At 43.3% G+C, this 27580-nt stretch overlaps 1 protein-coding gene across 2 annotated transcripts; it reads right to left on the reverse strand.

Moving 5' to 3' along the window:
* Nucleotides 1-1130: 1130 nt before the first annotated feature.
* tulp4a (TUB like protein 4a) lies at nucleotides 1131-27255 on the reverse strand. Of its 2 annotated transcripts, none has more exons than XM_034579514.1 (14): nucleotides 27115-27255; nucleotides 25004-25923; nucleotides 14501-14629; nucleotides 13466-13627; nucleotides 12842-13022; nucleotides 11302-11409; nucleotides 10951-11117; nucleotides 10418-10642; nucleotides 9950-10184; nucleotides 8876-9020; nucleotides 7990-8134; nucleotides 7723-7816; nucleotides 4180-7616; nucleotides 1131-4072 (listed from the first exon to the last, which is right to left on the reverse strand). In XM_034579514.1, the coding sequence occupies exons 2-14, from the start codon at nucleotides 25253-25255 to the stop codon at nucleotides 3956-3958; spliced, it is 5397 nt and encodes a 1798-aa protein (XP_034435405.1). In that variant the 5' UTR covers nucleotides 25256-25923; nucleotides 27115-27255; the 3' UTR covers nucleotides 1131-3955. The 2 variants fall into 2 exon arrangements, with proteins under 2 accessions (XP_034435405.1, XP_034435404.1); XM_034579513.1 differs by having other exon boundaries at nucleotides 7990-8161.
* Nucleotides 27256-27580: the final 325 nt, after the last annotated feature.

Genomic DNA, 27580 nt, shown 5'->3' on the forward strand with positions numbered 1-27580 from the left:
AACCTGTTACATCCAAGTCCAGTCCAGTCCACGTTGACCAGGGGCGGCTGTGGCTCAGAGCGGAAGGACAGCAGTTCGATCCCAGTCTTCCTCATTCTGCATGCGGAAGTGTCTTTAAGCAAGATACTGAACCCCAAACTGCCCCTTAAATGCGGAACATAGACGCAGTGTGTGAATGGGTGAATGTATATAGTGATATATATATATATATATATATATATATATATATATAATCTCTGATATTTCTTTTGTTACACTCAGGTCTTTAAAAATAAAGGTAATAAAAACAAAAATGCCACATTTCTCAAGATTGTTGTTGACATGTTTATCCTACTGGGAAGATGTCCCTCTACAAGTCTATATAGAATGTTATAGATTAAAGAAAAAATCAAATAACTAAAGTGTTTCACATTATTACAAACTAATAAACCATAAATCCCTTTTTCGTCAATTTTAAAACATTATCTGACACTGAGTCATATATACTAGTAAGCTTTCTGATATTTACATATATCAATATGTTGATTTGATCCCCAAAATCCAACTAATACTTGGAGAAAGTTTTTCTTTCTGTTCTTCCACTCATTGGTTCAAGTGTGCAGTTTTTTTGGATGAACTGCTCTCAAGACACTAAACCAACCCCCCCCGATTAATTTTAAACTGTACTTGCTATGTCAGACAGTATTTTTTTTTCATAACCACAATGAGCAGCACATTTTAGTGTATGAAACAGTTTTTCTTACTAGTTTTAAGAATGTGCCATTTTGACACAAATGGAAAGCATTTCATTTATAATGCTGCCGTGCATTTAGCTGTGTCAGTGTTAGGGCCCTGGTGTTGTGCAAGTTATCTCACTGTCATGAATTACAGACACTTAGATGGAAAAGAGAAGTTGTGCTTTTCCTGCTATGACAAGTCAAAAAGGTTAGTAGGTTTATTTAGTATATCATTGGTAGCACCTTTCACAGAGCAAAGTCACAAAGATAAACTTATTAAAACCCATAATAGTAAATACATTCATAAATAAAAAGCCTTAACTCAATACCTGGTTAGCTTTAAACAATGCCACCTCTGAATTCAGCAACAGTACTGAATATACTAATGAGACAAAAAGAAAAAAAATTGGGTGGTTTTTTTTTCCGGAAACAATGACGTTTTATTCAAAAGATGCGTGACATATACAATTATAAAATAATTTACATGGCATGCCTTACTATCCATTCACTATAAACATTCAGTCACCAAATCAGACTCAGATTTTTTGTGGGGGTTTTGTCATTTAAGTCTACACCTACAAATACAAAGCACATTATCTTTTCTAAAGAAAAGCCAAATCCTATAATATCTACAACAGGTCATCTCATAAAATCAGTTTAAAGTGAATCCTTAGGCAATTCTGAACATGAACTCAGTGGCTTACACTTGTGAACTCGTGTGAATGGTGAGTATGGGAAAGAAGCCATGACCACACACCTCTGAAGATAGATTTAACACTGATGGGATTGGTAGACTGCACAGTTGAATACAGACACACCTTGACTTGACAGTTACACTCTACACGACTAGTCTACCAGCTACACTAAACTGGGCACTTAATCATTCACATCGTTTTCCATCCAACGCAAACTTCACAAAACACAGAGAATCTGCCCCTTCCCGACCCCCCCACCCCACCCGGCATTCCAACCTCACAATGTGGGCTTCAACAAACTTTTATCAACACAAAGAAATGTTCGGAAAACTCCACAATATACAGTATGTATAGATACTATATCTCCTTTAGGAAATAATCTCATAAATAAAATGTACAGACCAGCAATTGCGATGCTGAACAAAAGAACGGTATCAAACTGTGGTCAAAAGTGATGACAAAGGATTGATTTTCTTTTCCCAAACAAAATATTGCACAACTAACACAAAAAAGGTGGGTATTTTCTTTATGCCATGCTCAGGTTTTTAAAATATTTTTTTATTTTGTATTTTTTTTTTAGGATCAGTCGAGATTCCTTTTCAATCTCCATCCTTCCAACTCTCCTCTTACAGACATGCATCTCAATGTGATATGGACAGATCACACTTAAGTATGTAATAATCTCATAAATTCAGAGACCAAAGCAGAGCTGGTCCAAAGTGACAGCTTTCTTTTATAACAAGAAGTTACACTTGCCTCTAGGCCCATTTTTTTTTTCCAAACTCTAAATATTCAGCAAATGCATATTTTGGCACAAATATTTGAGGTGACACCAATCACATTGACCTCACGTAATCAAGCCTAGCATTTTTAGTGATTTTGGGTACCGTCTCAAACAAATAAAGCTTATAGCAGATATTTGCAAATGTGCCTACTCTTGCACACGTTCCTATCAACCGGCCCTGCTCCGTCCTTAGTTTAACACGAACACAAGCTTCACTGCCTGAAAGAAAAAAAGAAAAATAAACCAGCTTTTCAGATTTCAGTGTCAGCTTACTAAATGAACAGATTTCAATAGCTTCATCCTTCATTGGAGTTCTGACTTCAAAAGATTCAGTGACAATGATTTCAGCTTCACAACATGTTTGTGGTCGAGGCTGTGGAGTTTAAACAGCACTACACAGCTCCGCTCCACACCTGAAGTTACACTTAAAACACAATGGAGACAGGCGTTGAACAGACATCTTTCAAAGTCACCATCGTCTCTACGACATTTACACATGACCAATATGTATTTACATGACTTCTGTAAAGAGTATGAAATGGCATAGGTGAAATATACAAAAATATTTCCTGTACCTTGCTTACATGTTTAGTGTGATCTCTAAGAGCAGGGTTCCCCCCCCCCAAAACTACACACTCACTTCACAGAAGTGACAGCAGGTGACAAATCACTTCATCCCAGAGGTTTAGTTGTTCCATCTGTGCCTGTGTCACCATGTATATGTAGATATTTCAGTAAGTACAGGATGTCAGTCAAAGCTATTCTTTACACCGCTTCCACCTCAATACTCCAGACTACGCAGCAATATTCAAATTCAGTAACCAGTCTCCCAAATAAAGCAGGTCAATTGAAATCCATGACGACAGGGTATGAGGATTGTATATCACAAACAATCATGATAATGTTTAAATTTATATCTGAATAGATAAGAACAAAATGCACGTATAAATTAATCCATGGAGCAGAGTAACATTTCTTCGTCCTTCAAAGTCCATGTGGAAAAGACTGCAGCTCATCTCAGACATATTCACTCCTTGACCTTTGACACACTTTTAAAAGTTGGGAAACTCCTAGTAGTGCTCCTAAATGATGCATATATCTAAGCCTCAATTCCAGCCTAGACAGACTGAGCAGAAGGAATGGCTGAGAGCAAAAACTAAAAAAGTCCCTCCTGCCCTCCACCACGTTTAGTCATTTAATTACATCCTAAAAGCAAAAAGCAATATAATAAAGTGGTAACTGTTTCACTGACGTTTTTGTACAGCAATGGATTTCAGTGCCCAGTAGTACCTGTGCGCTCTGGGATTAAAAAAACAACAACAACCCATCTTTGATATCCAGAGTGGTTTTCAAGTATTACTGCTGCCTCGTCTGAAAACTGCCCCTCAACACTTCCTCTCTCAGTCACCCCATCAGTTCTCATGTCTTTAAGCTTCTTCTAGCTAAAGCAGCATTTATTTGCATGATGATTACCAAAGCTCAACTCTTTGGCCCTACATGCATTGCGAAGGTGCCACCGACTCCCAAATGGAGAGAAATCTGAGGGCATCCTTAGCAGATGCAGCCAATGCTTATTGCACCAACTCTAGTGGCAGCATTGTGTAGTGCAGCATGATTGTATCTCTTTCTATGACCAGGGCGGATTTTACTCTTCTCTCCAAAATCAAAAACGATTACTCTCAAATGAAACAACTGTGCCCCGTTCAAAAGATTGCATTTAGATCCAACATAAATCTCGGGGTGAGTATGGATAGCACTTTTCATTTGAGGCGTTGAGTGACGTTGGCTAAAGCCACAGCAAAGGCCTGAACAGCAGAGAAGGGGTACTGGAAGTCCAGGATGTAGGCGTTGCCATCAATCCTGCCGAACTGCATCACCTGTGTAAACAAAAATAGGGTTAGAACAGACTACAGGAAGGTGCTACTGTATAAATAGGAGAATAACATGCAGTGAGTGGTGTTTTTTTGTACCGGCCCTCTCTTACCTGTCTGCCCTCAAGTTCTATTTGAAAGTTCTTGGCAGACTCCTGAGTTACGCGTCCACCAAAGTCCAGCTGGTAGACCTGCGTGGCCTCATTCCACAGTGGCTGCTTGTTGGCCATGACGTACACAAACCCCTGGCTGCCCAGCCCTCTGTCCTCCTTCTCGTTGGCCTTTCGACACTTGATCTCGTCCAGTTCACTGGCAGCCCGCAGGTTCCTCTTACTCTTCCAGCCCTTCTTACTGCTCTGACACTGATTGAGCAGCTCATCCCCGCTGATGAACAGCTCCGGCTCACTTTCTGAACTGTCTTGGAATTCGCTATTGGCAGTGGCTTTGCTCAACTTCTTAGCCTTCAACTGCTGCTCCTTCTGTCCCTTCAGCTTCTTCTTGTCCCTCCCTCCCAGCCGCGGACTGGAGATGAGCGAGTTAAAATCGCCCAGAGCTCTGCCCTCCTTCTTCGGCTTGCTCCCTTCAGCTAGTGGTGGCACGTTGGCTTCGTCAGCCCGACCATCCCCCCGCTTGCGGTTCTTCTTGCTGAACTTCTCAGACCGCTGTGGCACAGGGCTCTCAGTCAAAGACAACACTTCCTGAAAACCTTCCCCAGCCTCAGCCATGGCCTCTTGCAATCCTCCATGGCTCTGCAGTTCTGCTGGTGGTGGTGGAGGGGGTGGCGGAGGAGGTGGAGGGGGAGGAGGAGAGAGAACATTTTTGTCTACTGTCATGTGGGAGGCTTTCGGTGGGAGCGGTACTGCAGGACTGGGCATAGGGGGGCAGGAGTTATAGGTACCCCAAGGAGTGTGAAGAGCAATGGGAGGAATGGGAAGCCCGGAACAAGCGCTTCCTCCTGGATACATGGGTGGGAGGGGGCAGCAAGCCAGGCTGGCCAGATTTGCTGCATAACCTGGCGGTAAGACAAGGGTTGCTTCCTGCTGGGAGAAGGGTACTGGTGCCACCATCTCCTTTGGAGAGGAGCAGGGGCGTGGTGACCCTGGGATGGCCTGAAGCTGGGCACCAGAATAGGCAGTTGCTGGAGGGTACTGGAGAGAGACTTGGTAGCCTGCAGCTGCTGCAGCAGCTTGAAATGAGGCAGCACTGGGGCTGGTGGGTGACTTTGGAGAAAGTAAAAAAGGCAGCCTGGACACATCCAAGTGCTGAGCTGGGGTTAGAATAAGAGGGGGTGGTTTGTGGGGTCCGGGGGGGCCAGCGGGGTTCAATGTTGCTGTCCGCTCCTGAGGAACCCACACCTCCTCTGTGGCAGCTGGGTCCCACTGATAGGGAGGTGGGCGTTTGACAACCAGCCCTGATGCATCACTTCCTCCTAATGCCAGATGCCTCAGAGTCTGATTCAGTGTTTCATCCTCAGTAAAAGCTGAATTAACATAATCAGCCCTGTCTCTGTTGCTTCCTCCTCCTGCTGAACTCCCAGATCCTTCAAGAGCGCTCAGCAGGTTGTAAGAGGACTGGGAGGCCAGAGGAGTAGTGCTGTTGGAGTGAACGATAACTGTGCTGTGTGGGGCCCCATTCCTGGGAGGGAAATCTTGTCTGATAATAGTCCCTCCAGCTATTCCATTAGCGCTTCCTGGAGCAGTACCTCCAACACTGGATCCACTGCTACACTGACTGCAGGTATATAAGGCTGTTGGAACCCTCTGCTGGAATGAGGCTGCTAGTGCACTATTTTTGGCCTTAGGAGGCAGTGGTCTAGGTGGTTCCAGCATCTGGGAAACTTTGAGAGCAGCCTCTCGGCTGTTCCTCCTGAGAGTGGCATGGATCAGACTGCTGTCAAGCCTCTGTCCAGGGTTCCTGCCAACCGCACTGTTCTGATTGGCTGTGTCAGGGTATGGGGGCGGATCTCCGCTGGGTATGGAATAGCGAGGTGCAGTAAGTCTGTTGAGAGTGGCAGAGGTATAGGGCAGCTGGATCTTCTTCTCAGCTGAAGAAGAGGATGATGAAGAGGTGACCCTGAGAGTGGCAGAGCTGCCAGGTCCCTGGAGTGTGTACACATTCTGATTGCAGACAAGGCGCGTTCTAGGACGACATACTTCCTCCACATTCCCACTGCTGTCAAATGTCGTTATCCTTTCATATCCCAGTGGTGTGGGGTACTGTGCTTGTTGCTGACCTGAAGGATAAAGTGGAAACTCTCCCTTCTTCAGACAAAGGTCACCAGGAGGAGGAGTCCCACTGGTGCCCCCTCCTGTTCCAGAATTGGAGGCTGTGGCGGAGGCTGATGCTGAGGCAGCAGCTGCTGCAGCAGCCACAGCAGCAGCCACCGTCCCTGGGTAGGGGGGCGGGGGGTTCATCTTGCTGAGCTCCAGCGGGGCACTGAACACCACTGTATCCCCCTCAGCCAGCTGTGGAGTTGAACGAGTGGTTTTGATTTTCAGTAGGTGCTCGTGTTCACCCCCCACTGCTCTCTCAACCACTAAATCAGCAGGTGGATGAGGAATCTGTATCTGCAGCGCCCCCGACTGGAGCTGGTGCACAGCTGCACCTGAAGGCTGTCCTGATGACATGGAGGGAACAGGGATTTGAATCTGAAGCTGATGCTGAAGTTGATGGTGATGCTGCTGCTGATGCTGCTGCTGCATCTGATGCTGCTGCTGTGATTGCTGTTGATGGTGCATTTGTTGCTGTTGCTGCAGTTGCTGCTGAATCTGTTGTTGTTGCTGTTGTAGTTGCTGTTGCTGCTGAATTTGTTGTTGTTGCTGTTGCAGCTGCTGTTGCTGCTGTATGTGCTGCTGCAGCTGCTGTTGATGCTGTTGCTGCTGCTGCTGCTGCATGTGTTGAAGCTGCTGCTGAATGTGCTGTTGTAATTGTTGGTGCTGGAGCATCTGCTGCTGTTGTTGTTGGAGTTGCTGTTGCTGCTGAAGCTGTTGTTGGTGATGCTGCTGAATTTGTTGTTGTTGGTGTTGCAGTTGATGTTGATGCTGCTGCTGATGGTGATTTGGTTGTTGCGATGGATGATGAGAATGCGGAGGTCCCACCATTAGGCGACCAATTTCCAGCCCTCCAAAGATTACCTGACCAGGATTAGAATACCTGGTGGGAACTGTGTACTGGGCTGTCAGGATGGTGTCCTGACTTTGGTCTGAGCCACCGGCAGCTGCACCAGCAGTGGTTGCGGTGGGATTTGTGAGGATGTCCAACTGAACATTTTGATTGGCTAGGAGCGACTGGACCAGACCAATGCTTTGAGCAGGAGACATGGCCTGTGCAGGGCTATGAATGGGGGCGATGGGGATGTTAACAGTGCAGGGAGGGTTGTCAGCAGCGCCACCAGCAGGGCCTGTGACAGGCAGGTCATCTTCATCCTCACTGAAGACATTGGCACTGAAGACGGGAAGATTTATGTAGTCCATGGAGATCTTACGCACCTCTGGCAGGTATATGGTCATCTGTCTGGGCTGCAGATGGAGGAGGCTTGTCTTGTAGATGACTGAGGGGCAAGGAACAGGGTTCAATTAGCAAACTAAATAAAGGACATTTTAAACCAATTAGTCATTAACTTTAAATTGACAAAGACACAGGTGTTGATTGGTTACCTGCACCCAGATTGGTCGGCAAGAATGCGGCTAGCCCCACTATCTTGAACTTTGTTCCCCAAATATTGGATGTGACCTGAGCAAGGTAATTTTGCTGCAATGACCAAAAGAGAATCATATTATGTAAATACATGAGTTTAATATTAAGCAATATTACCCCCAACCCTGGACAAACAGTGACATGACTGATCCATACATGGCAGCACTGACATGTGAGATTGATGCAGTTAATAGGCAAATTCATTCTGCTCAAAGATCAACTTTTACCTGAGTGATGTCATCTAGAGGGAATTCCCTCCGTGTTAGACTGGGCGAACCAATTGAGGGCTTCCGTATGGGTAACCGTGGCGACCGGGAGATCTCCTGTGTAGCACGAGACAGTTTGGGCGATTTTCTGGGATCAATGTTGATCCTGTTGGTAAAGGGACAAACTAAGTCTCTACAGAGAAGGTAGCAAATAAAAAAAGAAAGTTTAGGCATGCAGTGACACAAAAATCAAAGTAGAACAATCCATTAAAATGCACTGTGGATGCAAAGGGTTAATATAAGAGGGTTAAGGGCTCAGATATTTCTTAAATTCGTTCCTGAGATACTATGCAAAACTAATTCTATAAAAGGATTAAATTCTAGTACCATATTGTATAAGACCGAAAGGTTAATTAAAATCGAACTAATTTAACATTATTATGTTTTCATTTGTTGTAGGATGACGTAAGAGAAATGACAGAAAAAAAATCAAAATTTAAGTAACTTAAAGTTCATATGGGAAAATAAGTGTTTTCAAAAAGTTCTGAATTCGCATTAAAATGTTTCTTGATTCAAACAAAATAACTGAAACACACACACACACACACACACACACACACACACACACACACACACACACACACACACACACACACACACACACACACACACACACACACACACACACACACACACACACACACACACACACACACACACACACACACACACACACACACACACACACACACACACACACACACACACACACACACAAAACTCCCTTGATCCCAGTCTTGTGGAAATGTGCAGACTGTTTCCCGTGGACTGTTGCCTGCTAATGGATCAGAAACCCATTAAAAAAGGAAATATAAGCTAAAGAAGACATGCTGCAGGGTCTGGTTACCGGGGCAGTTTGGGAGATTTGCTGCCTCTGGATATCTTTGGAGATTTTTTGCCAACCCAGTCATCGCTCAGCTCGATGTCACTGGAGTCCGAGCAGTTACAGCTGTCGATCATGGCGGATATCAGACTGTTTCCGTATATCTCATCTGGGGAGAGAAAACAAGATGATGGATGGAAAGAATAGTTACTTTGGGGCAAATGGGTTATTATTATCGGTGTTTCATCTACAACTCTGGAAAGGACTAAATCTCCATACAACAGTTTTTTACAATCATTACAATAAAATTAGCACTGCAGGAATCTACTACTTTGAAGCAAAAACCTAAATTTTAACAAAACATGATGGTACTGAAGTTGTTTTCCACCATTTCTACACATTTAGATCATATCAGTCCAAATCAGTCTCTTTTCTCTGTTTCCTTATTCATACAGTTTGTGAACCAGTGCTGCTCTGGTTTAGGCTGAGCTCATTTATTTGATGAACATTAAAGTGTGAATGGGCTGGAACCATTTCATGGTTGGCTTCATTTATCACTGCAAGCAGAGAGAGCGCACTTTGATTTATGAGGAACCCAGGGGCCATCAGAGCCTCCATTAAGCAGCATTTAATTAACACGGGCCCAATCTGCCCAATGTAACTAGAACATACTAACTCACCAAGCGCCAATGCAAGAAACTCAAATAACCGGAAAAGTAATGGAGCAGACAAATGTGTCTGAGAGGAAGACATTTAGCATTTCAAATTTTCTGGAAGGCCAAAAAATGTTTGGATTAAAATACAGTACAGTTACTACTAATCAAACAACGACTACATGGGAGTCAGAGGCGAGTCAAATTCTGATATATTTTACTGTTACGAAAATGTCAACCACTTTTAATAGTCCATAATATAATAGTTTATATTAGCATAGTTTATATTTAAGTACCTGCTGTATTTACATTTAACAGCGGACTTAAATGTCCCAGGTTTTACTGCTTGGAATATACACTCAGCAAACATGTCAATTGGGAAATGATCGACTGTTTGTTTATTATGTTCTATCAGGTAAACAACATGAAGGAAGCTCAGTTTTACCTGTTTTCCCATCAGTCTTGGGGTCCATAATGACAAACTCCGGCCGCAGTTTACTTATTCGTCTGCCCTTGAGGATCGGCACCAGACCTCCGAGGTACTCCAGGTACAGAGTGTAGCAGGGCCCCCCCACCTCGGGGTTGTCCTCCGTACGTTTCATCGTACAGTGCAGACGCTCGTTCCCAGCTGTTGGATAGCTCACAAAATCGCGCATGTTGTTGGGATCTGGGATGGGGGGCTGGAAGAGAAAGTGTAGTTTAAAAACGTTGCTATTACCACAGTTTTGCTAATAAATTTTTCTTCTGCTGTCAATTTGCCTGGTGTCTATTTTATAGAGGATGTTCACCCAAGTCAAATGAGGTCTAAGAAGGTGAAATCTATGACAACATTGGGATGCATAGATTACATTTCCTTTAAGCACTTCACATTTATTGTTTTAATGGGTCTTCACACCCTCCTGCCTTGAGTTACCTTGATGGTGGGGATGAAAGCGGCAGTGACGTAGGAGCAGAGGCGGGAAGGCATGGTGAGCTTGGCAACATCTTTTTCCTCTTTCACTGCTGTGGCTATGCTCTGCTGGCAGAGGAGCTGCAGGCTGGCTACGCGGTGTTCCACTCGCACAACATAAAGCGCTGGGCCACACGCCAAGAACAGACGGGAGTCCCGGTGACCCCAGCAAAGCGTTGTGATCGGACGCTGCAGGATAATAGAGCAGATACATTACAGAAGGCACCACGTCCTTTAATAAGGTTAATGTCAGACATTAAAATAAATCTTATGGTTTTTGACTGTAACAACTGTGATAAAATTCTTTGTTGAACTTTGCAAGAGCTAATTTCTTCTAGATTCTGAGGAGAGCAGTCTTCAATGAAATTTACAAAGAGATGAGGGGATGTGCATGCTTGTGGTGAACCGCTGAACAGACTTTGGTCACAGCCACGATATCCTCAAATAAATTGTATTCTTTATTTTATTAAAATTCATAAAATGCTGAATATTATCACCTGTGCTGGTGTGTCCAGTGTGTAGATGTGTTCACCCTGAACATTGTAAAACTTGACAATGGCGTTCCTGGTGGGGGGAGGACAGGAAGGGTCAGGGGAGAGGACTGTCCTCTCCATCCCTGCCACTGCCAGGAGGTCTCCCTGTGAGCACCACTGGACCACCACATCTACAGCACAAGAAAGAAAAGTACTCACAACTTTATTAACACTAACATATGCAGGTAATTTAAAAGAAAGAAAGAAAGCCCAACATTCCTCTGGGCTTTTTCTGTGAGAGAAACAAAAGATAGCTGCAACGACACTATACGTTATATGAAACAGTATAAATAATAAATAAAGAGACCCACTCACCTTTTAGACTGGTGTGGATGAGGGTGGGAGAGAGGTCATCGTAGTTGTTCATCAGGTTGATGTCACCAGAGGTGAAGCTGACTGTCAGCAGTGGCCTCTGGCTGTGCACTGAGGAGAGACAGAGAGCAACACAAACATCTCAGTGTGGCAGAAACACAGTGAGGTGACAGACAGCTGTACTGACTCACATGTTTGTACACTGAAGTAATGTGGTGCTGACAGTGGAGGTTGATAAATGTCCATTAAGGGACTTGAGCTAAAATAATACAAATTTGTCATTTAAATCCTGGAGATTTGACATTATACATCAAAAATTGTCGAGTGTAAGTAACATGAAGAAAATACGGAATATCAATTAATTAATTTGAGAAAACTGTGACGTACGTTTATTTATATTGTATTTATAAACGAGACATCGAGAAAATTATTGGCAGTGAAAAGAATTGTAAGTTGCAGCCATAAATGAGGCATCACACTGGTAACCTACAGAGGATTAGGTGATCAATATTCATCTCCGGAGTGGGCCATAAAACCAGCCTGGATGCACGGAGGGCTGTGTGCGTTTATTGTCGGTGTAGTCGAGGGCCGTTATGGGAGACAGTTCCATATCCTGGCAGTTGTAATTCATTTTAAGTGTGTCCCATTCACAGGAATACAAAACTGCACTATAACACACTCAGCACATTTCACTGCTGCACACAACTGCCATTCCCAGTTAAACTGCTATAAATAACACACCTTCACACAACGGCCCATGTGTTTTGCATTAAAACAAAAAATCCTTGAGTGTCCTTTCACATCGTCCGGCAATGACCCAAATACTAACACCGGTAAAATATCCACCTCCGCTCGACTCTCAGCCCAATAACAGTGACTACATTTATACCTCATCAAAATGCAATGGGTTTAGCATCAAATCATATATACGATACTGCTGTACATTCAGTGTGTTGTGCTGTGCTTTGCAGCAATGACAGGTCATAATCATATATCATGACAGAGAGATCTGGCAGGGGGGGGGGGGGGGGGGTCTCAGTCAGGCTGTTGACTTGAGAGATCATTTCTATCAAGCTTAATCAAGCCCAATCAATTACTATTGACTGGATTAATTAGTGAGTTAGAACATTATCAGTGTTCTAGCTAAGGCAAGCACTTTTTCAGCTTTACCGCTTGGCTCATGGTGAAAGGGGGGGGGGGGGGGGGAAAGCACCGGGGGACAATGACAGACCATCATCAGTTCAGCCTCAGCAACTGGGAGGTGCTGAGACATGGACGTAAAAAGACAAAACAGGAAGCAATTAAGATGGGGTCCTTACATGGGCTGTTGTGCACACTGAAATCATGAGGAGAACTAACTACATGAAACTCGTTCCTTGTGGGACTGCTCACTTTTTTACATTTAAAAGAGTTGCTTATTTGATCTTATTTCAAGACAACCCACTTTCTTTTCCAGGTTAACCGGGTGATTGTTCACCTGAGTCGACTGAACATGTGCATAATTAAGAATTTAGGTTTCAAATCAAACTCTGACCGGACGAACCTTGTGGTGGGGAGTAGTCGTCAGAGTCCGTGTCGCTCTCGCTGCTGTCCTCCACCAGAAAACTGGGGTAGTTCCAGGACATGCCGACGATGCCATCCGACTCATGCAGCAGTATGTGGGCCAGCATGCGCCCATGGCAGTCCATCACTATCACCTGTCCGTCTGCTGTACCAAACAACACCTGGGACAGAAACGGTAAAAGGGTTATTAAGGAGAAGAAGAGACAATTAAGTAGGACACAATCACAGGTAAGCAGTAATGGAAGAAGAGTTGCGCTTTGAAAAAGGAAAGGAGACGACAGATAAAGATCACAAAAACAGTGTGCATATCACAAGGAAAACAAGTCAGAGAAATGGATATAAATAGGATGAAGGTGATGAACAGACAGAGATACGTGTACGGACTCAAAGCCTGACGATGTCCAACCCGACAATGTAAAAGGCATGAAAACAAAAACATAGCCCAACGAAAACCCAACACATTCAAGACAGAGAATGTTTCCTGTCGCTCACAGCCAATCTCCCCCAGGGCCTATCTCTAGTCTACCTACTAAAAGTGGAAAATCTAAACTGAAAACTTTGTACACGTTGTACCATCAAAATTCAGAGGGAATGTGTGTGTTACCTGCTGGTCGTCAGGGGTCCAGATACCACAGGATATCTGGCTTTCCAGGTTGATCTCGGAGGACCAGTGTCTCTGGCCGCTGACTGATCCCACCAGGACGAATCCATCGCGGTAGGAGATGAGAGCCTGGGTGCCATCATGGGACCAGGTGAAGTCACTCACCTGCAGCGGACAAGACACGTCAGGTAAGATTGAAATGCTGCGAGTGAACGATTACCACGTTTATTGAAAAGAACCATTTATTCTTATCCCTGTTATGTGCAGTATCAACACGCTCTGATGCTTATTTGGATTTTATAGGAGACCTATTGTGCTTTTTCAGTCTCTCCCAGTCCTCTAGTGGGTTCTATATGTTTTTTAGTGAATGTATATGGTGCGCATGGCTCAAAATCCCAAAGTCCGCAGCAGAGGGAGCTCCTCTCTCCCACAGTAAACACTTTTCTGGAGGCTGCTGAAACGCCTCATACTGAGAGAGGACAGAGGAGGAGATATATATATATATATTTTAGGAGTGGAGCCCCCAATTTATACAACATATTTAACAAGTGAGGCAGTTGTTAAGACTCTCATCTAGCAGATAAATTGATCACAAAAGAGGAGAAGCTGTCAGGATGTGTCAGACTCAGCTCAGAGCGTGACAGTGATTGATCGATGAAGCCTACGCATCACACTTTTCCTGGAAGTTATTTTTTAATCGTCAAGTGAAATGTTAGACGTAAATGCCTCCATCAGCCACATTATGCTGGAAATGTGGTAAGAATAAAGCGTTATCTTAACTTTCCTTGTAGATGAACGTGAGTTACATTCAATCATATTCACGGACATATTGTAGATCACTATTTTTCAGTTTATTTATTGTTGCTGCTGTGTATTAGCTCCCATTGCAGTTCTGTATTATGCTTTTGACTCTTTATATTCAACCCATTACATTTTCATTTCTTTGATTGCTCTCTAATTTCTGTTAAAACTTTACAAATGAGTAAAAATGCATTTTAATTGTTGATTTCTTTTATCTCTTTTTACATCGTCTCATACCTGAGCTCCACGGTCATTGACCAGCTCCACAGACCAGCGTCCCTCGTACTGGATCCAAACGAAGATCCCTCCATCTGTATCACAGGTGGCCAATTTCTGGAAGGGCTCATTCCACCGCACCAACACCACCTGAAAGACACAGAGAAAATAAATCAAAAGGGAGAGTTAGAGGCAAAGACTTGGAGACTAGCAAGCATCGTCATAGGGAGCTAATGTTTCTGCCTCTGTCCGCTAGTGAAACAAGTATTTTCTGAATGATGTAAATTATATTCCAGATTTCATAGTTTGGAAGATTGTAAAGAATTTAGCAATGGCCGTCCTGTGACGCAGCTTCTCTCTTACCAACAGCAGATAATAACAAGGTTATCCTAACCTATTTATCCTAATCATATAAATAGGTTAGGATAAACTAGTACAGCAACATTAATGATAGCATGCATAGTTTATTGTTTGCCTGTTGACTTATATACTCCATTAGTTTTATGTAGGTGAACCTAATGAATGTGTATGTATGTATCACAGCATGAAATCATGGTCCAGTATTTCCTGACAAGATCTGTAATTAATATTAATTAATTAATGACATGGAAAATTATAAGATAATTAGATATTGTAATTAAATATTCAACTATTAATGAGATACGGTTTGGAACAGGCACCGTACTAGTGGCTCTAAATGAGAACGTCAGCTGAAAGACTAAAATGCAGAAAGTTCCCAGTGAGATAAAATTAGTATCAAACCAGACGGAAATATATCCCAAAGTGGGTTAACCTCATTTTGAAAGAGTCGCAGAGGAGCTGCTAATATCCTGAATATTAAAGACAATGAGATTCAATTATTCCGTTTCCTGTCCCTGTGCCACATATTCCTGATTGTTCCTCCTGATTATAGCTCGACAGTGATGGCGTATGTTATTAATTCTCATTTTGTTGAAAAGTGTTTAATTTGCTGAAAAAAGGACTATGGAGAAAGTAAAATATATAAAGAGGGATGTGACTTTAAAAGAGAAAGTGATAGCAAGAAATACAAAGAAAGGAGAGAAGCAGCGAGTGAAGGGAGGGCACAGAGTGACCTGGTGCATGACCGTCCCAACAGAGAATACAACAAACTGTACAACCACTTACAGCAGTGACTCACACATGCATGAGTTTCTGTATTTGCTCTGAGTTGAGTAAATAGAGATCTCCGTTGCCTTGAGGGAGGATCTGCAGAGGAGGTCAGTGTTGATCACTGGCAGAGAACAATAGAGATCAAACTGTTCATAACCTCTTTCTTTGTCAGTGTCACACCACCATTTCAAACTCCATGCTCTCCCCCCCGCCTTCTCCCTCAGTGTCTCTATCCGTCTAGTCTTCTGTAGCGTGACTCAGCCTATTCCCAGAGGAATAATCCTAAGCAGGGAGCAGCTCTGTTCTCACTGAGCGAAGCACGTGGGTTGTACACGCTAGGTCACACAACACAGGGCCGGTTTTAGCGTGGTTTACGCTCTACGAGTGCAAATCCAACAGATCAGTGGCCGAGAGTTGGATATGCAAAAAGTCTTGCTCTTTTTAAAAGCATCTCCTCGTCATACCCCGCAACAATCACACAGTCTTAACAATCCGTGGTCCAGAGCAACAGGTGAAAATTATATTTTCCTCCAAAGAAAACAATCATTTCTCCAGAGTTATACTGTGCAAAATTTTGACACCAATGCTCCTGATTGTTTGCAGGCTGCATCAACAAATCTGTGTCAATAAAGAACTGTTTTTAAAAGAGACAAGGTGCCCTGGGAGCTGTGGTTTTACTCCTGCTCCCTGTGGTATAAAAACCTACTGGTGCTCCATAGGTGTGTCTCAGCTAGCAACCTGCAGGACACAATGAGATCTGACCTGGTGCAGGTCTGCAGGTGGGGTCTCTTAAGGTTTCTGTCATTCTGACTGAGGGGACCATGTTCACGGATCATTAAAGGCAACCTGCTATCCATCATTCAGTCACCTAATGCAGCAGTGCTCACTGTTTGCAAAGCTTCAACAGTAGTATTGTCAAAGATCAATTTTCATGCACAAGGATCTCATTTGGGGGGGAATAACGATCCGTTACTCCATCCACTGGATTCACTGTCTGCAACCTCTGGTGAACTCAATATTATACAACATAATTCAGCTCCAGCCAGTGTAGACATGAGGCTTTAGATTAGGTAGAAAACTACAGTCTGCATAATTGTAACATCCAACAAGGAAGGGCCAAACAAAAACAAAAAAAGAAGTAATTAGCATAGGGTTTACACACGATTCATGTGAACACACTTACCTGCATCCCTATGAAGGTGAGTATAATAATGCATGTGTCAGTGTGTTTATGTGTGTGTGTATAAATTTAGCTCAGTGTGGAGATTAGTGTGAGCTAGTCAGGCATCCCGCAAGGGGGCCAGCTGAGCACCTCACAGTGACGCAGCGATCTGGGAGATCAGACGTCACATGGAGACTGACGGGATAAGAGTGAGAAGCCACAGGACAGCGAGCGCCCAGAGAGCTCAGAGGCAGAACAGACACATGCAGATTTCAGTAATTCTCATGTGCAGCATGAATGGAAAGATAAAAACATGTGGTAGGTGATTAGAACCCCCCTTTCTCATACATCTTCAATGTACCTTATAATCAAATATAAAAACTAGAATAGGACTGAGACGAGTGCATACGGATGCCAAGGTCTAACAATGATTACATTTGATCAAGCTGTACCAGATTACACACACATAGATAGATCCATGAATTATTGCATTGGAAAAATGCTGAAAAGGTTACCAAAAAAAGCTATCTTGCTATGTTAAAGAAAGGTAAAAATAAAATAACTGTCTCATGTCCTTTCACTACCAATACCTCATAAGAGTGGGAGCAAGTCCATGTTTGCAATCCCTTTAATTCTGCTCTTTGGCCCACACACTGCCATTGACAACTTCTGCTTGGCAAGTTGGCACCGTCTTCACCCCTGCGGTGCCATGCTGTTGTCACTGCAGCTCCGGGCCCCTTGCTGAGACTGGGAGCTGAGCTGACCCCAGCAACTTAACTGAGAGGACTAAATCAAATCAAGGGACAGCTTTGGGTTGCATTGGAGTCAGCAAAAGTGAGAGGACACTGTGACAGTGCAGTGTCACCGTGGTGCGGTCGTGAGCTCATGGGTCCATGGCAACACTGGTCCTTCGCATGGGAGACCTTTCTTTTTGCAAGGTTACAAACAAACAGGCTGGACTAGTAGTACAGGAACGCAGGAAAGGCAAACGTTTATATTCTTAATGTCTGAGAAATGTTGGCCCCTCTACACTCTGAAGCTGCTGGGATTTCCTGACTAATGACTGACCACCTGACTGAAAATAAAATCACAGAACAAGAAAGTGGGAAGGAGATTCCCTGCTTTACCTCCACAATCTCTTGTACCACCCCTGAAACTGCGTCTAGCGTGCTATTAAATCAGATGATAAACTCAATTAAAGAAAAATGCTGTGCTGTGCTGATACAAAAGCAACGAGGCCAGAATGAGCAAAGTGGGACATAGTGATTTACAGCGTGACAGAAGGGGCAATGGGACGTGACCTTCAGGGGAGGTATAATCTTCATGTTTATGAGTAGAGGAAGCATGTGATAAAACTTTAATTAAATATGATTTTGATTATTTAGCAATTCATTATTTTATGTATGTAGTAAATTTGGTGATATGTTCTCTCTACAGTGCTTCAGTCAACAGAAGTTAAGTATGTGGCGGACATTAACTGGTTTTACACCAGATTCAGTGACAATAAAATGAATCAAATGTAAAAAGAAAAGAAAATGTTTTTAGTTTTTTTAGCAGCACATAAATTTGAAGTGGTCCATTACGTTGAGGTCTGGCGGCTCAGACTTTACCCAATTCCCCTGTACATGGCTCACACGGTGTGTGTTTTAAACATCAGCATGCAGAGACTTCAGTCACTTACAATAATACCCTGAGGATGTTTGTGATACTGAATCGGCTCTTTGTACCAAACATTTTTTCTCTTTCTCCGGGCCGTACCACACAGATTTTGTTAAGTAAATACTGCACCTCTCTGGAACATAACAGTGAATATTAAGTGAGATACACAGTAAAAAAAAAAGACCAACAAGAGGAGAAGGTTTTTAGCTTCTTTTCTTAGCCATGTAGGATGAAATGAGGAGTTTGTATCTGAAAAAGCACAACTCTAAAAACAAAGTATGCAGATATGTCTGTCTGATCCCTGACTACAAATGCTGCTCACAGCAAAGAGAAACCACTGTACAGGCCACACTGTCCCTCTTGGAAAGTACACCTGGATCTGAGGAAGCAGCCCGAGCTCGAGTGTTATGCAACATGTCCTCTCCAACGATGGATTAGCACACTAAAGCCATTTCCACTAAGCACATTTGGTTAGACCATTTTAATGCATCGGAGGGTTCATGTCCTCTTCAATCCTGAGCAGGGCTTCAAATGTCAATAGGTCAGATAAGGAGAGAGGAAAGGAAGGTAGTCAACAAGAAGGAGATGTGTAAGAGCAAAGACAAGGTTAGTGACCGGCACAAGGGAGGATGCATTGTGATAGACGGGGGAGGAGGGTGCAGAGCTGTGGTGCAGAGAAAGGAAGTAATTAAACAGTGCAACAAGACAAGGGATCACAAATAAGTTTCTGAACACAGGTGGTGATGGATGTGGAGGTGAGCAAAACTGACGAAAAACTCAGAAATGCAGCACAAACCATCAAAAGCACCACTTTACTCAAACTTTCCTCAGCTTGTTTCAGGAAGCTACTTTCTGCTTGTCTTGCAATTTATTACCATGTTCCCCACTGAATCTGAACAGATGCATTTGTTGAAGTCCCTCAGTATCCTTCTTCTCCTCCCTGCCCATTTTAAAAAAGCGGTGCAGGTCCCAGATCAGTGCTGGTTCTTGCACAGGCCCTCTAACAGAGATGTAAACTGATTTATTTATGCGGCTTCGCCAGGACACAACTTTTAATGCATGAAAACATCACAAGTAAAAAATGAGGCAGAGAGGGAAACATCATGTTGGGCTAGAAAAATAGATTCACTCTAACCGATACATTTCATGAAGTCGAAATACAAGACAAAAATGGGAAACGAAAGAAAAAAAACAGAAATTAATCATACTTCCACTCTGGAGTGCTTTTGTTAAAACCTGGGTGTCACTTGACATTTGCAATATTAGTCACACCAAATTACACAACACAAGTTTCTGAAGAATAAAAACCTAAAACATGCTTGGTTAATACCTTGTAGTTTTCTTCTATTCTCTATGTATGTGCCAGATAAATTGGTATTGAGCATTGACTGAGCTATTATTTGGGTAAGGAACATCTGATCAAAACAAATCAGTGCTGGGTTCAGCATGTAGGGCACAAAGGCTTCACTGGGAGTTCAACCTACACGGTGAGGTGGTAAACACGAGCTGGTGTCCTGGGGTCAGTGGTCCCTGTTGGATTAGGGCCTTATAGACACTTGTGCCTGAGCAAAGAGCCTGGATCTGGCCTCTGAGGGAAAAAACAAGCAGGTGGGACTCAACCTATCAGACTCATGGGAATGGTGGCCAAGTGCAGATATATGTAAACAGTTTCAGAAGTCAAAACTATAACACCATCACTATAAAGGGTTTTCAGTTGTAACAATCCATAGCCACAAAGACAATGTGCTGAGGACTTTGTCTCCGTGCATATTTTCAACAACCTGTCCTCTCCTGAGGCCGTCACTCAATGTTCTACTTTCTGACTGCAACAACTACAGCTTATTGTGACAAACACAACAGGAGCCAGTGATGCTGCAGCGATAAGGAGGTTATCACACTGCATACAAGAGGATGTAATGTATTTATGTTGCTGGACAATGCGCCGACAAAACTGTGAAACGCAAAGGAGCAGATATATAACACAATATTTACAGTTTTGTTCCCTTTCAATTATGTAATACTATTCAAAGTATACACCAATATGATGTGATTTTTACTTTAAAACACAAACTGCATTACATCAACTAAAGAAATGAGCAAATGCTTGGATCTGCAATGGAAGGAACCCGCAGTGGTTAATATTTTCACTGGAAAAATAAATGTATTTCTCTAAGATGATTCTACCTCTCGACATGGCACAACTAACGACAGGATACTGACAGACAATTTTCCCTAAACCTATGCTGCGACCGACATTTCATTGTCAACATGGTGACGGTCATTGTCAGGCTTCTCACGGAGAATGAAAGGACACCTAGTGACTAGCTGCTCACTCTGTTCAGCATCTCAACACAATGTACTGGGGGGGGGGGGGGGGGCACTTGATTGTCAAAAGAGGCGTTGATGTATTCTGATGTACATCCCAGAGGGACTACTCTGCAGCATCAGAAGTACAGTCATAGAAAAAGACAGAAAACTCTCTTTCATCTATTTTCAGTTTGATTTAAGTGTGATGCAAATGACATGTCTGCTGCTGAAGGTTAGCTGCTCTGTTTAAATAACATCATAAAAATAGTATCAGGACAGTTTTACTTGTCAGGTTGATTTATTTTTAGTCTGAAATAGCTGTAACTCAAATGTGTATGCAACAGCATCTATATTTCGGTGCTTTTTTGTTCTACATTGTTGTAAACAAAATATCTTCGGGTTTGGGACTCCTGGTTGGACAAAGACGCTATTTGAAGATGTCGTGTTGGGCTCTGTGGAATTGTGATGAGCACTTTTTCACTAGTTATTTGACATTTCAAACACCAAGCAAATCTATAAAAAACATCTATACATTCATCAGCAATGAATATAACAGTTTACTGCAGCTCTGGTTAAGACCAACATTTCAGACAAATTACCTCCACCAAGGACGTTATGTTTTCACCGCTGACCGTTTTTTGTTTGGTTTGTTTGTCGTCAGCTGGATTAAGCCAAAATACAGATTTCTGCAAAACTTGGTGAAAGGATGGCACATGGGCCAAGAAAGAACCCATTGGGCGGATCTGCACAAAAGGGATGGATCCAGGATTTTTCTTTATCACTTTCTCAGAATAGAAAACTGACCTGACAGTGTAATGTAGGCCATGAAAATACAAAAAGCATAGACTAGTATGACACATGTGGCAGTGGGAGACTGAGACAAAAAGAGCAGGGCACCAATACATGTATACATTACTCTCTTTGAAGTGGTTACCTTGTAATTACCTGTCACACTCACCGAAGGAGAATTAGACACAGGAGGAGGACAAACCTTCCTCGGAAATGCATCATAGGCCTTGAGAAACCTTTTAATTATCTGAAGGAGACCGTGAGAGCTTTCAGAATAGATGATATGGCTAGACAACAGCTGAGCTTCACCAACAACATAAGACGCTTTTATCCAAGTGCCCTTGTAAATCAAACCCCTTTATCCAGGCAGGGGCAGAGACACACTCGACAAGAATACAGACCTCTACCCGTCCACCCTGTTCTTAACAGATATCCGACAGATTAAGATCTGCCCTTTACCTTAATGCATTGCCTGTAATGGTCCGCGTCCAAAAAATACATCCCTTCAGACGTTCGCTTACATTAGCCATGATCACAGGACACTCGGGTCTATCCATCAACAGGAATAATGGTCCAACTCAAGGATGCTGGCATGTGTATTGATCTTGGCAGGAGCAGACACCTAAGAGATGAATTCATGTTGCATTTCTTGTGCGTGTGCTCATTCATAAAATGACTTGAGCCAATTTACATGAAAGGACACTCGTCACAAGCAACGACAAGTGGTCAATGACGGCGCTGTCATTCAAAGGACGGGACGGTGAGGGGAAGTGACTGCCTTTTCTGCTGAGTAAGCAGCTTTAGAAGACAAGGGAAGGTTGTCTAAATGTAATGAGATAGTTCTTTGAAAAAACTACACAAAAAACTAATGAGAGATGAGTTTTGCCTGAAGAATTAAAGAGCCCAGTAAGATGAACTGAGTTTCTGCATGGCTCCGATTTGATACAAGTAAAAAAATGTAAATGTTAAAATGAATATAAAAAGAAAGGAAAGAACACTTTCAGATATTTTTGCCTTGTCTACACTACTGTGGGTATTTCTTTGATCAGATATTTCCCGCGCAGTTTAAATAATAAAATAAAAAGTCAACGACCTGCGTTTTACAAAATATCTCCGTCCAGACAAGAACACAAAAAACGACTATACTGTGGCACATTCATTTGCAAGAGAGACTGAGGTGTCACACCGACACCTCCTCAACCACTGGACCTTGACTCTGCTCCTCATATTCCTTTTGGCCATAAAAAGGACCAATATTACTAGAAATGAGATTGTGACCTTCGTGATAGTAAAGTGAAAATGTGTCAGACAACAGGATGAACAGATCCCTTTCTTCAGGCAGGTCAAACAGACTGAGAAACAACAAAGCAAATAACAAACAAGACAGACAGAAGAGTCCGGCGTTCTCTGTTCTAAAGCATATTTTAGAACTCGACAGGACACTATATACCAAATTCTTTAAGAGTCCTTTTCCTTGGTGTTTTGACTGGATACAGCAAACTGCTTTTTCTCCTGCCCTCATCTGAACTGTGATGGAAAATGATGTGAGTGAGTGAAAGCACAGATCTATCATAAATTTGACAGAATTCATTGGCCGATGTGATTTCCACTTCTTTCAGAAATCCCAAATTATGCATTGGGTGGACAAGTGATGGAAATCACATTTCTCAACCCATTTATTTATTGCTTTAAATCCAATTTAGAAGCAGAAGTGGAGAGGACATTACTACAGATGGGCAGACGGCAGTGGGGAATTGCGTTTTACTCCGAGTTGCAGCATTAAATATGAAAACCATCTTGATAGTTAAAATCAAAAGTTGTATGGGTTTATTAAATGCAACTCGATGGTACAATTTCTATCTTTGCGAACGCACAAAAAAATGGAGGTGCTGCAAGATGAGCTTCCATTAAGTCAATTAGAATTAAAACAGGTTGCATATATCTCCACCAGATGAAGGGAAGAGAGTCAAAAACATTTGGGTGATTAAAACATTGTGTAAATTGTGATGGTCTCACAGATGAATGGCAGCCAAATAGTAAAGTTGTAGTATATTAAATCTTATATAAAAGGCATGTGCTATTAAAGTTATGTTTGAATCACTGGTAGGAAAGCTGTTGCAACTGCATCAACAGGGATGCAATTAGAAAACCCAACAGCAAACCCTATTATCATGCAGCTTCTCTAACAGTGAGATTAGTAATTTTAATACACAAAGTCAGTGTGAATAGGGGGCTGATGTCAAATATATATGTAAAAAGGTGTGTAAATTAGAGTTGTGCAGGTTTTAAGCTCCTCTGCAGTGTATACACGAGAACAAAAGGGAAATTTCAGTACTTGGACCAGATTCAAGTGGGCAGCGTTAAATGACATTTCTGCTTCAGTCACTCTCTGTAGGGATTCATCCACTCTCCCCTCAGCTGCCGTATGGAATGCTGACTCAGCACCTTGCTCCATCTGACGAAGAGCTATGCTCACTGAAAGAAATAAAGCAACCTGTGTGCAATTTCCACTTGTCCCAGCCCTGCTTTACACCGACGGGAATATTCAAACACGTGGTGTGCAACAGACCCGGACATTACTCCGCTGACCTTTCGAAAAACAACATAAACGGTCTCCAGTGCACTGGTGTTGGGAAACTCGGGAGGGTATAACCATGGTAAGAGATAAGATCCCAGGGAGTGAAGCACTGAAGTACTTTGACTGAGGAACAGCAGGGAGAGCTAGCGCAAGGTGTCAACCACGAGTTAGTCATGTCTAGTCTAGTCAAATTAGTAAATTTGCCGGAGGTAGAAAAGCTAAAAACTCAGGACACTTACTGACAAAAACCTGCCCTAAATCTGTCAAGCTTAACAGCTTCAAGGACATTGTTCTGCACCTGACACTGCAGTCCGACAAGCTTGGATAAGGAAATGTTACACTTCAAATCCATTTCTTGAGCACCCGAGTACCAACAGTAAAAAAATAATCATTTGCAGTGACTTGCATTCCTGGTGTAAAGGGGGGAGAGGGTTTGAGAAGCATGTTCTAAGAGGATCAATTGGATCAATAACCTATCACCATTAGGCTAAATGAAGGAATCTGATGTTTTGCTGCGGTTTATGGTGAAGATTTTAATTTGAAGAGGGTCAGATGAGCAACAAGTCTAAGTACAAACGCTGTATTGTGTTATTGAGAAGATTTTGGAGGTAATGATTCACATTTAAATTATGATGGTTGCTTAATTAATACTTCGAAACTGCTATTGAACAGTCAGGAATACTGCGTAACAGTTATGGCCCATGATAGAGGTTTTTCCTGTAGAAAAATTTATGATCACGACTAATGACCGCCACTGAAATGGGCAAGTACTAGTTGGTAGGGTATATCTACATTAAAATAAAGATTGACAATAATTTCACTCAGATTTGTCTTTTGTTCTTTACCCGACATTCTTTTCAACGATCTTGCATACATTTTCTCATTAAACTCTTCTTACCTCGCTGTTGTGTCCTCTGAGGTTAAAGTTTACTCTCTGTGGAGTGGGCCGGTCCCGTCGACAGTGGCTGGACGTGAACGTGACCCCGACGACTCCTCGGCCATTCCCAGTAGCCAGCCAGCCCTCCTCGTAGTACCGCTTCCTGCACACCGGCTTCTCCTTCTCACTCTTGGGCACCCGGCCCTTCCAGGACAGGCAAAGGATGTTGGAGTCGCTACACAGGACAGGACCATGCTCCACGGCGGCGAACATCCCTGCAGCTCTCTACACCCCAGTGGATGACAACAGTACCAGGCAGGAGGTCAGGAGGTTCTTTGAGGGAGGGTCGGTACCGTTATGAGCGCCTCTCCTCCGCTGAGGTTACTGGTTCGGTGTCGGATGCGAGACAGCGGCAACGGTGCATAGTACTGGCGCTTTCCCTCTGCTGTCTTCTTGATTTGCAGTACAGCTTGAGGGTGATCAGTGAAAGCACAAATGAGGTTGTTGAATTGGGGACATGTACCCAGATGGGATGCATACACAACAAAAGGCACTCATTCAAGTCATTGTGATGTGTTTGATCAGTAAGCTGCCTCGCTGATGACGTCTCAGTAACAAGGCAACAGACGGGAGAATCGCAATAAATATTTAGAAATCCTCTGTGGTAAATTCCAGACTAGTGTCAGCTGATCAAAAACAAACATCCACAAAAAAGCTCGTAAACTCTCGCAATCCATTCAACACAACCCAGTGCTTCCAGTTTGACGTGAGTGAATTGTCAGTCCGGTTCAGGGTGTCATTTCTCGGCTCCACATCCTCCTCATACGATCCAGGCTGAGTGTGAGAGAGAGGAGGAGCAGGGTCTCCTCTCCATCAGCTGTCAACTCCTGGTAACATCATGGCATCTTTTTAACCCGCCCCGGGGATCCCATGGAGGACTGCTGTATAAAAAATACATAAAGGGTGTCGTTATCACACAGAAATGGCCGCTCTCAAATAAAGAAATGTGTCATATATACAAATGGCTGAGTCTTATTATGAAAAAGGGGCTGAAAGCACTCACCTGCCGCCTACAGCCATTAATTGAAATACTAATGCGTTTGCCTAAAACGCCCTCACTTACCATTACTTATATCTCCCTGAGCAACCACTTTACTTCGAGGATTATCCTGCTCGGCGAAAGGATATTTAACAAATTGATGAATTATTTAAAAAGGACCATGTATCATTTTAGCTCTCGTTTCATTAAGATGCCGGATGGAACTAAAAGGGCCTTAGGGGCTAAAGTGGGAAACCGAGGAGCTGTAAACAACAACAACAAACAAACAACGTGATTAAAAAAAAAAGAAAGGAGGGAAATTAAATCCAGACAGTGGCAGTGGTGAGAAATCAAATGAGGACAAGACAGAGACGGAGCAGCAGGCACTGACTAATAAAATGAGAAGCGATGGATGAAAATATAAATGCCATTTGGATTAAATCACTGTCACTGTAATACAAGATCACATCCACATACGTTCAAGTAAGCAGACGAAACAAAAACACGAAGATGTGCCCGTCTGGTGGAACGGTAACGTCAAGTGATGCTACATGACAACCAAATACAGCTGAAGCCCGTGAGATGATGCCCAAAACGGACATCCCCGCGAGCTAGCCGCAGCTAGCTAGACCCTGGATCCAGAGCTCCGCGGGTCTCCGCAGACCAAAACATGTCCGCTGCGGGATTAATACGTCCACGTTTAATTAATCTACTTAAACGCAGAGATGCCAAAACAACCTGAGATGCTACGGGGAGGGAGGGATGGGGGGGTAAGGTAGCTACCGTCGGCTGCCTGTGTTGTCTCCTCCACAAAGAGCAGCAGCAGTCAGGGATGTAGCTATCCGGCTAACCGAGCAGCTAACGCTAGCTGAGCCTGAACCCACCTCGGCGGAGAGGCTGGCTCCGTCCAACCGCCGCTGGCGCTTCGTTCGCTAGCCGGGCGACGGTTAGCCCGTTAGCCGACAGTTTGTCCCGGTGGTTCTTTGCGTTAGCAGACATATAGTCATGATAACTGTGAGAGGGTGGCGTGGGGGACAAAGAGGGGAATCGTGTTGTCAGCGGGAGAAACATGAACGGCCGGTGGAGCGCTTACCTCGGTCGTGTGCTGCTGCTGTTGCCGCTGCCGCTGCTGGAGGTGGTGGAGGTGATGGTGGTGCCGCTGCTTCCTCTGCCCGCAGACTGCTGCTGCTGCCGCTGAACCAGGGCCCAGACAGCTGGGTCACGTGACAGCCACGTGATTCTACCCAATTAAACGCTCACGGCTCCCATCGGTAAGTGTTTTAACTTTAAGCTCATCTTCTGTCGGAGGAGGAAGAAGAAGAAGAGGAAGAGGAAGAAGAGGAAGAGGAGACGTGTTTTTCCTCCTCATCGTCAAACTGGGGACGATTCGTCTGTTTAGTCTGCCCACTGTCACAGGTGGAGAAGAAGTATTCACGTCTTTTACCTGAGTGAAAGCAGGGGTTACTTTCTATATTCATGTGATTTGAATGTTAATTATTGATCTAAAAGGTAACTATAACTCAATAACTATACTATAACTATACTATAACTAGAAGTTT

The sequence above is a fragment of the Hippoglossus hippoglossus genome, chromosome 24 (assembly GCF_009819705.1).
Source record: "Hippoglossus hippoglossus isolate fHipHip1 chromosome 24, fHipHip1.pri, whole genome shotgun sequence".
Taxonomy (NCBI): Eukaryota; Metazoa; Chordata; class Actinopteri; order Pleuronectiformes; family Pleuronectidae; genus Hippoglossus; species Hippoglossus hippoglossus.